Genomic DNA, 13,985 nt, shown 5'->3' on the forward strand with positions numbered 1-13,985 from the left:
TTCAATACTTCCGTCCCAATGGGTGAATGTCTGATAAATCATTTTAAATTGTGTGAAAAGTGCTGGAGGAACTCAGCAGGCAGGCAACATGGAGGGAATGGAAAGACAAGATTTCAGGTTTTTAGAGAAACACCGCGGAAACGAGTCCTTCGGCCAACTGAGTCCAAGCTGACCATCAATCACCCATCAACACTAGTTCTATGTTATTCCACTGCCTACATATTGGGGACAAATTTACAGAGGGCCAATGAACCTACAAACCCACATATCTTTGGGACATGGGAGAAAACTGGAGTTCCTGGAGAAAACCCATGCAGTCACAGGGAGTATATGCAATCTCCACACAGACAGCACCCAAGGTTGGGTTTCTGGTGCGGTGAGGTAGTGGCTCTACCAGCTGTTCCACTGTACTGTCTCTGCCTTGGCGACCCTGAAACCTGAAGTGCAGACATTTGTCTTTGTTATACTGACTTGACCATTGAAAGCTGATCGTTTATTTTGTTAGCAAGGAAGAGCTTGTATTTCTAACATTGTAAGTGAAATAAGTGCCTCATCACCTTCCACTGCATCCTTCACTTGCAGGTGAAGAGCTTTTGATCCAGGAAGTCAAACCATCCGATGCTGGAATTTATATATGTACATGCCGAAATATGGAGAGCTCTAATTCAAGTCGGGTTGAAGTCATTGTGACTGGTGAGTTGGGGAAAATAATTCACATCTCACAGCTCACTTTCATTGTTTCTGGGACAATGCAGGCTCGTGTGTTTTATCATATCCTGGTGCACTTTCCTAGCACTGGCCTCTAGACAAAAGAGCCAAATCTTTTACGATATGTTAAGCATAATATATACAGCTGTACTACTTCCAAGGTTTCATCATTATGTAGAACTTACTGTTAGTTTACTTTTTTAAATGTTAACAAATCACAGTCCAATGACCAAAAATGACATTTTATTGTAAATTGACTTAACTATGAGAGTACTTTTCACTCTGTTTAACCATAAATCTTCTGTAACCATTGCATTATTGCATTGAGATATAGTGTATAACAGAGACTGAGGTGTGATGGTTTGTTTTCTAAATTGTAGTGAATATATACCAAACAAACTGCGTGCAGTCGAATGTGGACAGCTATTAGCCCTTGGAATTCCTCAGGAGGGAATACTTTACTTCAAATAGCTCTGCACATTCTTTAGTAATGTCAAAACGATAGCTCAACTACATCTGTGGAGGGTTTGCAGTGCGTTCAGTCAAAGCTGAAAGTTCACTCTACCCCTTTTAAACCAGATGCCATTCATTTAAATTGGTTGTTAATTCAGATTTGATGGGAACTGTTCACCCCCTTCTTTGATTTAAGTTGATTTATTTGAGAAATAGATAACTGGAATGTTCTTGAGTAAAGAGCAAATCGGAAGTATATTAGTTTAGCTGCAGAATTTAAAATGTGGGATACTCTAGCATCTGCAAAGCCGGCAAAGTTTTCAATTAGAATCACCACCTGTGGGTTACAAGCTTTCCCTCCACATTTATTACCAGGATTGGTCTGTTGTTGCTTTATGATTTCCTCTTTTCTCAAATGTAACGTTTTCCGTAATTTTTACAGCCACAGAATAGCTGTACCCTGATTTTGGGGTGGGGGGGGGTTTGTGTCTAAAATTGGGCTTTTCGATGTATATATTCAATATATATATATTCTTGGTAATAACTCAGCCGTATGCATCGACCTATTCTCTCCACAGCAACCTCATTCAAAGCCATAACTGTGACTGTAGAAGAGCCAAAGACACAGACTGTGAGAGCTGGCATCACTGTCAATTTTATCTGCACAGCAAAGAGTCAGGTAAACAACAGATTCATCATACTCAGGAGTCAGCCGTTCCTTTCAGTATGGTAACTTTGTGCTTAAACAAGACCCAATTGTAGAATATACATTGAGAGCCTATAGGGGCCTGTCCCACTTGGGCGACCTAATCCGCGAGTTCTGGCGAGTTTCCCCTCGACTCATACTCGCAGCATGGTCGACACGAGGTCGTAGGAGGTCTTCGTAGCTCTCCTTCGTACTCGAGAGTGGTCTCCGCGTACGCGAGGCCTCGGCTAGGTCGCGGCGTTTTTTTCAATATGTTAATAAATGCCCGCGAGTGAAAAAGGTCGCCATGGAAAAAATCTATACTTTTTGTGCTCGTAGGTTTAGTCGTAGTAGATCGGCATGTTAGCCATAGGTAATCGAGGGTAGTCGAAGGTAGACGAAGGTAGTCGTAGAAAGTCTTCATCATAGTCGAAGGAGGTCGTCTTCACTCTCCACTATGGTGTCCAATTTTCCCAAAGTTAGTCGTAGCTAGTCATAGATAGTCTTCAACATAGTCGAAGGAGGTCTTCAACGTGTCATTTTTTCAAACTCTTCTAAACTCGCTAATTAGGTCGCCCAAGTGACACAGCCCCTTTAGGCAGCTTTCATTCATGTTGGGTTACCTGAACACAGTACCACAAAGATTTTTAGTCCTATCAGCAGATCTAAATTATGATGTGTTCAACGTACAGGATCACTTTCATATGTTCATGTAGGTGATGCAGTGGGAGAGTTGCTGCCTTACAGCGCCAGAGACCCGGGTTAGATTCTGCCTATGGCCGATGTTTGTTTGAAGTTTATATGTTCTCCCTGTTACCACGTGTGTTTCCTTCGAATGCTCTAGTTTCCTCCCAAATTCCAAAGGCGTGCGGGTTTGTAGGTTAATTGGCTTCTATAAATAGTCCCCAGTGAGTAGGATAGAAATAATGTTCAGGTGATCACTGGTCGGCAGGCTCGGTGGGTCGAAGGGCCTTTTTCCATGCTGTATCTCTAAGGTAAACGAAATCTAATGGTTAATTGCATATGTAACTCGTCTGTAACTGTAACTCTCGATGTGTTCAGGAGAGAGTTAGATATAGCTCTTAGGGCTAACAGAATCAAGGGATATGGGGGGGAAAGCAGGAACAGGGTACTGATTCTGGATGATCAGCCATGATCATATTGAATGGTAGTGCAGGTTCGAAGAGCTGAAAGGCCCACTCCTGCACCTTTCTATGTTTCCATGAGATTTGCCAATCATTGCATCTTATTTCATGGCATTATGTGCTGCCCTTTTGCTTGCTGCTATATTGTGATGAGCCATTTCCCTGCTCCTGAGCATCACTAACTGAGTTAAAATATTGGCGCAGTAAGGCAGCAACTCTATCGCTGTGCCATTGCCACCCAAGGCTACTTGTGAGGCAAGAGCTCTACCCACTGTGCCACAATAGAGCCGAAATTGCTATTTTTGCTAATGAGTTAAGTGCTCAATTTGCTGAGCATTTTTGTAAAAGAAGATGTTGATTTTACTCAAGTATTTGGTTAGCAACTGCACATTTCCTGAAGACTCACACTCATGTTTGTTGCGCTCTCGTTCTCTAGTCCCCAGCGTACACGTTGGTCTGGACCCGTCAACATGGAAGCAAGTTGCCAAACACCGCAGTGGACTTCAATGGAATCTTGACCATCCGTAATGTCCGTCCCGAGGATGCCGGCATCTACGTCTGCACAGGCTCCAACATGTTTGCTATGGACGAGGGGACCGCTGTTCTAACCGTACCAGGTTTGTGATCTGCACCATTATGTACTCATCATCCTCTCCTTCAATGGTGCATGGCATTCCACCACCTTCCCCTGCACACCCTTCCCTCCCTTCCACCTGCAACAGCGCTGCACTTTCAAGCATAATATCTCTCTCTCTTTCTCTTTCTCTTTCTCTCTGGGCGAGAGCAGAGCAGAGCGCAGAGAGGGAGAGGAGACAGAGAGCGGACGAGAGAGAGAGAGCAAGAGAGAGAGAGAGAGAGAGAGACAGGAAGAGGGGCGAGAGAGGGAGAGCGAGAGCAGAGAGGAGAGAGAAAGAGAGACGCAGAAAGAGCACCAATTCCGCCTCTCAAACCTCCCAGGCGTCTCCGCGGAAAGCAGCCAAACGATCCCGTGCGTATATCCCTCTATCCCTCTCTCTCTATCTCCCTCTCTACTCCTCTCTCCCCCTCTCTACTCCTCTCTCTCCCTCTCTTTCCCCCTCTCTCTCTCTCTCTCTCTCTCTATCTCTTTCTCTCTTGGTGAAGCAGGAAAGCTACTGCCTTTCAGCGACAGAGGCCCAGGTTCGATCTTGACTACGGTGCTTGTTTGTACGTTCTCCCCATGACCTGCGTGGGTTTTCTCTGAGATCTTTGGTTGCCTCCCCCTCTCCAAAGACGTACATGTTTGTAGGTTAATTGGCTTAGTGTAAATATAAAATTGTTCCCAGTGTGTGTAAGATAGTGTTCGTGTGCAGGGATCGCTGGTCGGCGCAGACACGGTGGGCCAAAGAGCCTGTTTCCGCGCTGTATCTCTAAACTAAACTAAACAGAGAGAATCCACTCAGTCGCAGAGAGAACGTTGCATCTCCACATAGATGATACCGAGGTCAGAATCGAACCTGGTTTGCAGAAGCTGAGGTAGCTACACAATCCAACTTCCCCCACTTGCTTGTTTGCGGGGGGAAGTAACACCATTACTGGAGTTGGCTTGCAGAATTTTTTTGTGTCTTCCAATTGTATCAGGTTAATTCTGAAACTAAATTGGACAAAATAGTCTCCCATTGAGTTTTCAGAGATCAGAGGTGCTACTTTTAGACTTTTTAGACTAGTTTGGTGCTATGACATTATGTGTAAAGTTGTAGATATTTTCTTTTGATTTTATGTATCTAAGACAACCACTGTAATATTTTCACTTTTATTTATCTGTCAGTTCTGACACTGATGAGCCTGTTTAGTTAAACACTGTGAACTGTATCCATTTAAAAAAAATATTGGATCTCAATACATAGAAACATAAAAAATAGGTGCAGGAGGAGGCCATTTGGCTCTTCGAGCCTGCACCGCCATTCAGTGTGATCATAATAATAATAATAATAATAATAATGGATGGGATTTATATAGCGCCTTTCTAGAATACTCAAGGCGCTTTACATCGCATTATTCATTCACTCCTCAGTCACACTCCTCAGTGGTGAGCTACTTCTGTAGCCACAGCTGCCGTGGGGCAGACTGACGGAAGCGTGGCTGCTAATCTGCGCCTACGGCCCCTCCGACCACCACCAATCACTCACACACATTCACACACAGGCAAAGGTGGGTGAAGTGTCTTGCCCAAGGACACAACGACAGTATGCACTCCAAGCGGGATTCGAACCGGTTACCTTCCAGTCGCCAGCCGAACACTTAGCCCATTGCGCAGATCATGGCTGATCATCCACAATCAGTAACCCGTGCCTGCTTTCTTCCGATATCCCTTCATTCCGCTAGCCCCTAGAGCTCTATCTAACTCCCTTTTAAATCCATCCAGTGAATTGGCCTATGCTGCCTTCTGTGGCAGAGAATTCCACAAATTCACAAATCTCTGGGTAAAGAAGTTTTTTTCTCATCTCAGTTTTAAATGACCTCCCCTTTATTCTTAGACTGTGGCCCCTGGTTCTGGACTCTCCCATCATTGGGAACATTATTCCTGCATCTAGCTTGTCTAGTCCTTTAATAATTTTATAACGTTTTATACGTTTCTATACAATCTCCTCTCATCCTTCTAAATGCCAGTGAATGAAAGCCCAGTCTTTCCAATCTTTCCTCAAATGACAGTCCTGCCATCCAGGGGATTAACCTTCGTGAACCTACACTGCACTGCCTATAGCAAGGATGTCCTTCCTCAAATTACTGCTATTGAATAGTGCGCAACCAAATTTGGATATCTGTATTAATTTTAAACTCTTCCCTACAAAATGAGATGCAAAGTTTACGTAGCCCCGTGAATTAATTGCCTTTACCTGTGTTAAAGATCACACACATCCGATTAGTTAGTGTAGAATGCTGTTATTCCCTACACAAAAAGCAGGCACTCGTTAAAATGCTGACTGCATTTAATTCTTAAGGTCAGTCAAATTGGCAGTACTAAATGAAAGGATTTTGCTTCCAGCATTTTATGCAAGTGAGAAATTGTGTACAGAAATGCCAAACGCGAACCTCAACTGCTGTCTTTTAAAGGGTTTCGGCCCGAAACGTCGCCCATTTCCTTCGCTCCATAGATGCTGCTGCACCCGCTGAGTTTCTCCAGCATTTTTGTGTACCTGCTGTCTTTTAAAGATTGTTTTCTTAAGCACGGTGTATTGGAGAGATCTTGCAGTGCTACCGACTGTAGTGGCAAGAACTCAAGTCCTTCACCCGCTTTACAAACAGCAAGTCACCCAGGCAGGAACATGATTAAAGCAATTGTCACCCAATGTTTTTGTTCATACTCCTGCAAGAAGTTCAAAGCAGTGTTATATAATCTGTGCTATTACTAATTGACTGTTGCATGACCTGGTTATGGCATGGAGCTCCATCTTTCAGCTTGAATTTCTTGCCGACAAGTGAAATGTTCTTGAAAATGTGGCTGTTACTGGTGAACTGTGAATGACACTGTGAATTGCTTATCTAGAGTTACCTCCCACTCTGCTACTGCTGTTGTACATGGTGAAGCAATTAAAAATAAAACCATGTAAATCTTGTTTAATTGTATTTTGTACAGAAGTAAGGTTTTTGCATATACTAACATGCATGTTTGTGCCTAGCTTTTTATAAAATAATCTTAGTGTCTTGAAACCCACCTATATATTGCATCACTGCTTTTTGCCATTTCTTGCACACATTTCATCATCTACTTCAATCATTTTTAACATTGTATGCATCGATGAAAAGATTCCAATGTTATTCCTTCAGTACCGTTCCCTTGCCTGAAATTAAACGTGCATTTATCATTGGGGTGGGGTACTCTCAATTTTAAGAGAAGGAATCTCAATCATATGTCAAGAAATTTGGGGCGGCACAGTGGTAGATCTGCTGCCTCACAGAACCAGAGACCCGGGTTCGATCCTGACTATGGGCGCTGTCTGTAAAGAGTTCATCCGTCTCCCTGTGACCGCGTGGGTTTTCTCTGGTTGCTCTGGTTTCCTCCCACATTCCAAGGACGTACAAATTTGTACGTTATTTGGCTTCTGAAAATTGCCCCTTGTGTGTAGTATGCGAAAGTGGGATAATATAGAACTTGTGTAGAGGTGATCGATAGTCGGCGTGGACTCGGTGAGCCGGAGTGCCTGTTTCCCTGCTGTATCTCTAAACTGAACTAAATTAACAATTTTTTCGGATGGCTTAGGGACCAGTCACACGGAACAAGTTGCTAAGCCCAACAAAATGCAAGAATTACCCTGACGTTGAAATGAAGGAGAGTTGGAGACTGCTTGACGAATTGCCACTCTATTAATAATCTAACATCTAAAATTACAGATAATGTGGAGACATACATCGAGACATTCTCCCTGATATCATTTCATAGTCACATTTCATATTTTACTTCCTCACTATACTTAAGGTTTGGTCTTTCTGCTTCTCAGTTATGTTTTGTCAGCAAAAAAAATGCTTTTTTATAAATTTATTTAATCTCAGAATTTGCAATATATCTTTTATGTTGTTAAAAATTCTTAAAAGTTTGTAAGAGAGTCCATTTCACAAACAGTACAAAAAAAACGGTCATTTCACTCAATTCCTGCCTCAAATTGTAATGCGAGGGACAATTAAATGGCAGAGTTAACTCGATGGGCCGAACGGCCTAATTCTGCTCCTATGTCATGATCTTATGACCACCGGTGCTCTATGAATAGAACCCCTTGGTTGTTGGGATAATCATTTACATTTTGTTCTTAACATGCCTGTCCCTTTAATGTCCAAAGTTCCCTGCTTGACTAAAACTCTTAGTTAGAATTTCCAAGTTAACGTATAAACTTGAAGCAAGGGTCCCCCGGGATCAAAGCAATCTTGTCTTGAAAATAAGACGTCCTAATGAGAGCACTGACTTATTCCCGGCCCTACTGCTCAACCACAAGATGAACTGGTGGTCTCAGGACCTGCTGTTCCAAATCAAACAGTGGAACCTTTTGACAGATCCAGCGTCCTTCTTTGAACTCTGAGTTTGTTTTACAACAATGTGCAGTGTCTTGCAGGCTTTAAAGGAAAATATCCAATTGGAAATTTCGTATGCAGAGTGACCATTTACAATCCAGATATAGTGTTTTCATAATTTCCCCTCCAAGTTCAAGTTACATTTGCATTGCCTCATGTTTGGTTCTTTATACAGCCAGTCGGTCAGTTTATCTTGTAAGACTTCTGTCAGAATTATATGAATTTTTCTCTGGTAGTGTAGTATTTTTTACAAATGTTATATTGAAAAAATGTCGGAGAATTCCAGGAAAATGTTAAAATCCAAGGATTGTTGTTTAGAGACACTTCACCGGTTTGGAATTCCACCAAGGGACATTTTAACCAGCAGTCTGGGGTAGGATAAGGCAGAGTCTTGAGTGCCCAACTGTGTAGGTAGATCTTCACCACATCTATGGCATACAATGTAATGACAAATTAATTGGATTAAAACATTTGCGAGATAATGTTTATATTGAAGACATCAACTTCAAAATATCCCATATAAAGCCTCAGAAAATAGAATCTGCTCGTACGATCTTGAATGTACATTCCCTTTAAGTTAAAAGCTCTTTTGCTGTCAGCAGGAGCAGCAGTTTTATGTTTGTGACCTCTGGTTTCTATATGAGTAATATCGAACAGATTGTGACATAAGTTATACCTCGTGGTATTTACTATTCAGAAGGTAGTCAAATATGCTGGAGAAACTCAGCGGGTGAGGCAGCATCTACGGAGCAAAGGAATAGGCGACGTTTCGGGTCAAGACCCTTCTTCAGAAAGATTCCATTGGATGCTTAAACCTTCTCCTCCTGTGGGAAATTATTCCATAATGCAGTGCATTTTCTTGAATGCCTTTCTTGTTTTGTGAAGAAATCTCTTTCCCAGGTTATTCATTGCACACAAAATACTCACGGGGCATATTTTCATATTTTACTGGGTTACATGGGAACAATTGTGGGGGGAAACTGGAGTTAATGCCAAATGCGGGGAAAAAATGGAGTTAGTCCCACCTCCTGGGACAATGTTAAAGAGATCCAAAAAGCTGCTTGGAATAATTTAAAAAATGAACCGGGCATTTCAAAGTGGGACTTTGGCATTGCATACCGAAGCGTATCGTTCTCAACACTTTGTAAGGGAATAGGAGATTGACTGCTTTTGACTGAAACATTCCACAATCTATGAAAATCAAAAAGACTTCTGCTGTTAATAAACATAAAATACTGGAAACATTAACCTGAAATCCTTTCTCTGTTTCTCTTTCAACAAAATGATGCCTGACCTGCTGAACACTCTCAGCATTTTCTGATTTTAATTCTACAGCCTATCTGCCTTCAGCTGTACTACATTCCCAAGGTTCCTGTTGCTGGTCTATGATGGGGAGGACATTTGAGTGAATTCTTTGAGTGGTTACTTTGTTTTTCATGGAAGTGTGATTTGCTTTTTAAGTTATTACATTTTACTCCTATACTGCTTCATGGTGCTGTACCTGAGAAGTAAGATTCATGTGTTGGGAGAAATTGCAGATGCTGGTTTATACCGAAGATAGACATAAAATGCTGGAGTCAATCTGGCAGCATCTCTGGAGAGAAGGAATGGGCGATGTTTCGGGTCGAGTCCCTTCTTCAGATAACTTAATTCAGTAAAATTAATTCTTGTAACACTGTGAGAGAGGCATTGTCCTTAGACAGATCCATTTTACTCATTTGTCTGAAGATTTGGTGCTTCACAGTTGGTTTTATGTTCTCAGGATGTGTTTAGCCTTGGCAAGGTTTTTATGACTATCTCTAGTTAAGTGCATATTAGGGTCTATCTCTTATTATTAAACCAGAATCATTGAAAGTTTGAAAAATATGAACTAAGACCTGATCTCCTGGCTCTCCCAAATTCCAACAATTCCAACCACAGACACCCCAGTAGCAATGTGATTGAATTGTCTGACCTCTTGGATTCAATATCCAGGCGTGACATTTAATTTAGATCAGAATAGGAAACTGGTTCACTTTGTCCCTTTTGTAATTAACACTATTTGGAAGTAACTTTGCAGAAGAAAATTTGTTATTTTTGGATAAACTTTGACCTAGTGCATGCATTTTTTCTTTATGTCAAACTAATGGTGTTAATATCCATCCCACATTTCCGAGAAAAAAGCTTCACTGGGAAGTTAGTTTATGTAACCTAATGCAGTGAAAGAATGACCTGGGAATTAAGATCCAAAATCTTCACCATTGCCACAATGCTGATGCCTTTAGACAAATTATCTAGTTCTTGATACTTGCAGCAATTGGTTACTAATTATTTTTTATAATGTGTGGTCATTGGATTAAAGTTCAAGCACTTGTGGTTGGGTACCTGGAACAAAATAAAACTTCAGTGGAATTACTGCATGTGCTTCAGACTGAGAAACTTGTTTATTTTTGGTGGGTTTCATGTAAAGGGCCTGTCCCACTTACGTGATTTTTTTCGGCGACCTGTCGGCTCCCGTTATAGTCACAGCAGGTCGCCGAAAAGTTTCAATATGTTGAAAATCCAGCGGCGACCAGAAAAAGGAACCACTCTTTGGGCGACTACTCGCGACCATACAGGCGACGTGTTGCGGGGTGACGCCTATATGGCCGTGAGTAGTCGCCCAAAGACTGGTGCCTTTTTCTGGTCGCCGCTGGATTTTCAACATTTTGCAAAATTTTCGGTGACCGGCTGCGACTATGACGGGCACCGCCGGCAAGTCGCCGAAAAAAATCGCGTAAGTGGGACAGGCCATTAAGAGGATTGGTTTCAGATTTTTCATTACCTGTGGAAGAATGGGATTTGTTTGGCCTTGTATGCAGTGGGAAGTTACTTACCAGAAATTTAACCTGACTTGTTAAATCCACAGCTTCGTCACAGGTCCATTCTCACACATTTGAAACACCAGAAGGTTACAGACAATGTAAGTCAGCATGGTGTGGTGATGATGATGATTCTTTCTTGTATACAGATCTCTCTCCAGTAGCCCTTTGAGAGGTTGGTGTGCGTTCTTCAAGAGTTACAGGGTTACTGAGGATTAAGGAGACTCAAATGGGACTAATGCAATTGCTTACCTGGGAACCAGTACAGGCTTGATTGGCTGAATGGACACCTTTTGTGCCAATATTATGATAGATGAGCTAAATATGGGGAACATTTAAACAGCTAAAGAAAGAGCCCAAAAGGGTTCCCACGCTGAAACGTCACCCATCCTTATTCTCCAGAGATGCTGCTTGACCCGCAGAATTATTCCAGCACTTTTGTCTCCAGCAAGTTAGGATCCCACTTACTACCCCAATTAAATCTCGTCTCCAATGTATTTCTTTAAAAAGGGCACATGGAGGCTTTCATGGTCTTTCATCTGATCATCAAGTGGACAATTTCCACCTTCTAACACCTCACATCGTCACTAAAGTGGAGATTCTCTGAAGAAGGGTCTCAATCCGAGACGTTACCCATTCCTTCTCTCCAGAGATGCTGCCTGATCCGCTGAGTTACTCCAGCATTTTGTGTCTACTATGTAAACCAGCATCTGTAGTTCCTTCCTACACATCTATCCATTGCTGCTGGACCTATCCATTTTAGGCAGATTTGTCCCGAACCTGATGCAAGACGAATCTCCTCTTTGTCACTGAACCACTGGGAAAGATTTTCCACTCTTCGATTCCACCAAGCTAGGGGATAAAGTATGTGAGTTTAGAAAGAATCAATCAGCAATTAGCAGCTCTGTTGACCCAGCCCTTGTTGTATTTTCAAATGGAGAGCGTACACCAACTTTCATTCCTGATCACGGATGCTATTGGGATGCTTGATTGGGTTCCAGTGAATTCTCACACATTATGCTGTTGTAGCAATGCATGCAAGCAGACGTCTAGACACCCCTCATGTAATTCATTTCTGGGGCATTATTTCTCCAAAGTCTTGTGCATGACCCTGAATCATTCCTTTGCCTTCGTATTAGACCAGACAATGGTTCAGCATGCCTATCTCCTACATATCTGACTTTATTCTTAATTGATGGCAATTGTTCATACAATGGTTTTATCTTCTGTGATTGTTTTGGAGAATGTATGTCAAGTTGGTAAGGCCATGGGGTGGGCCATTTTGGATCAACACTACTGAACCCCATGTTAGTGAGTGGGGTTTATAAGACCAATAAGTAACACCATGAGAGAGCAGGAGGTGAAAGGCAATTTTCAAACTACATTTCATGAACAATAACAAAATTGATTGACCTTTATGTCAGGGAAGACACCAGCTGATCCTAGTTAGTGCATTCTGACTCTGCCAAAGGTGCAGTGGCAGCAGCTGAGTTGGAAATTTCAACACTGAGGCTTTTTGATATTTGCTGGATAAAGGAAGGTCAGGTGAGTGAAGCCTTGGTAACTAACATTGTGAAAGTGATAGAACTGAGTAAACGTGGAAATGGGCTTCAACGGCAATGGCCCACTCCTAACTCCTGGAATACACAACAAATATTTTTGGAGCTTGGAAATTAAATATTTAATTGTAATAGGCACAGCAGCTTATGTACAGCACTCCAGTTTGTTTGTCTAGTACTTTAGATGCCACAGTAAATGTAATTAGCTGCGAATGGCTTCATAGTCCATACACCAGCTCAGAGCTGGTACTATCTATCAAGCCTGCTCAAAATATTGTGCTGAATTCTCCAGCATCAAAGGGATCCTTTAAAGTAAAGATATGATTTTAATAGTTATACAATCAAGGCCTATTGGTGCTGGTAACAGTTTGGCTGTGGCAGAATTAGGCAGATGTTGAACAAAGAGTTAATGTGTTACTGTGCCACCTTTCACTGCATCCATCAGCATAAATGACAGAAACTGACTTCTCACACCATTGCTATAATACGTCCGAAAGCTGGCTGTCATCCCTGGGGCTGTTGCCAAGATTCTGAATTATCTTCGCTTTACACAGTGATATTGTTTGAGCTCATCTGCTGCCAGGCCAGCACAGTGAGTGCAAACCCAGCTCAGTGGCATTGTTCATAGTGTCAACCCGCATCAGTGTTGCAGGGGATCTAGCTCATCGCTGTGGCACCACTGACATGCCTGGTCACTTCTTCATCCATAACCACACTGTCATCAACTAATGCTTTGCTTCCTTGTGAAGAGCAAGTGTGGAGAAAGTTGTTGTTTTTTTGTTAATCGTATACAGGGAATGTCCAGATAGCAAAATTTCTTCTTAGTTTGCTGATGTTTGTGACAATTTATATTTTCATGAAGGATTTCCCACTTCCACACTTCCCCAAAAAAATCATCAGGGTTTTTAAGGAGGATGTAGGTTGCAGAGAAGTTGTAAGTTAATGCAGGGGTTCAAACTGTATTAACATTCCTGTACCAACTGGATTATTTTCAGTGACAGAAGTGGAAATCTTAAATTCCAAAGGTAAATGTTGGAATTCAGAAAGCTTAACCCTTGAAATTCCATGATTATTTCCATGATCAGAGTGGAATCGCAGTGCTTACAGGAGTGAAGTCCTGCAGTTATTCACATTGCAGAGTTTTGTGAATAACTGCAGGACAAAAAAAATTTATTTTGTAATTTTGGCCTTGATAAATCTATCCAAGATTCTTTCTTTGAGTTTTATTTGTGGTGGTATGTTACATTGTTGATGAATAGTTCAGTAAATTGAGTGATTATTCAACACAGTTCAAATGGTGTCAACTTAACTAAACAAACATCAATTTATGCTTAAGGTAGACAAAAATGCTGGAGAATCTCAGCGGGTGCAGCAGCATCTATGGAGCGATAGATGCTGTCGCACCCGCTGAGTTTCTCCAGTATTTTTGTCTACCTTCGATTTTCCAGCATCTGCAGTTCCTTCTTGAACAATTTATGCTTAATGCTTTTAACAGGATGTCACCTGGATTCCTTCTTCTGACATGGGGCACTTTATCCAGAGTTGGTACAAGGTAGCTGTTACAAGGGCTATG

General features: G+C 41.9%; 1 protein-coding gene across 8 annotated transcripts in view; it reads left to right on the forward strand.

Moving 5' to 3' along the window:
• Positions 1–13,985, forward strand: part of hspg2 (heparan sulfate proteoglycan 2) — a 365,099-nt gene that overhangs the window by 232,525 nt on the left and 118,589 nt on the right. For 7 of the 8 annotated variants that reach the window (XM_033047940.1, XM_033047944.1, XM_033047946.1 and 4 more), the window contains 4 exons: positions 583–693; positions 1,740–1,840; positions 3,428–3,608; positions 10,901–10,954. In XM_033047940.1, coding sequence (XP_032903831.1) covers positions 583–693; positions 1,740–1,840; positions 3,428–3,608; positions 10,901–10,954 — 447 coding nt within the window. The remainder of the gene's footprint in view (positions 1–582; positions 694–1,739; positions 1,841–3,427; positions 3,609–10,900; positions 10,955–13,985) is intronic. The other variant, XM_033047942.1, reaches the window with a different exon arrangement.

Source organism: Amblyraja radiata, chromosome 31 (genome assembly GCF_010909765.2).
Source record: "Amblyraja radiata isolate CabotCenter1 chromosome 31, sAmbRad1.1.pri, whole genome shotgun sequence".
Classification (NCBI taxonomy): Eukaryota; Metazoa; Chordata; class Chondrichthyes; order Rajiformes; family Rajidae; genus Amblyraja; species Amblyraja radiata.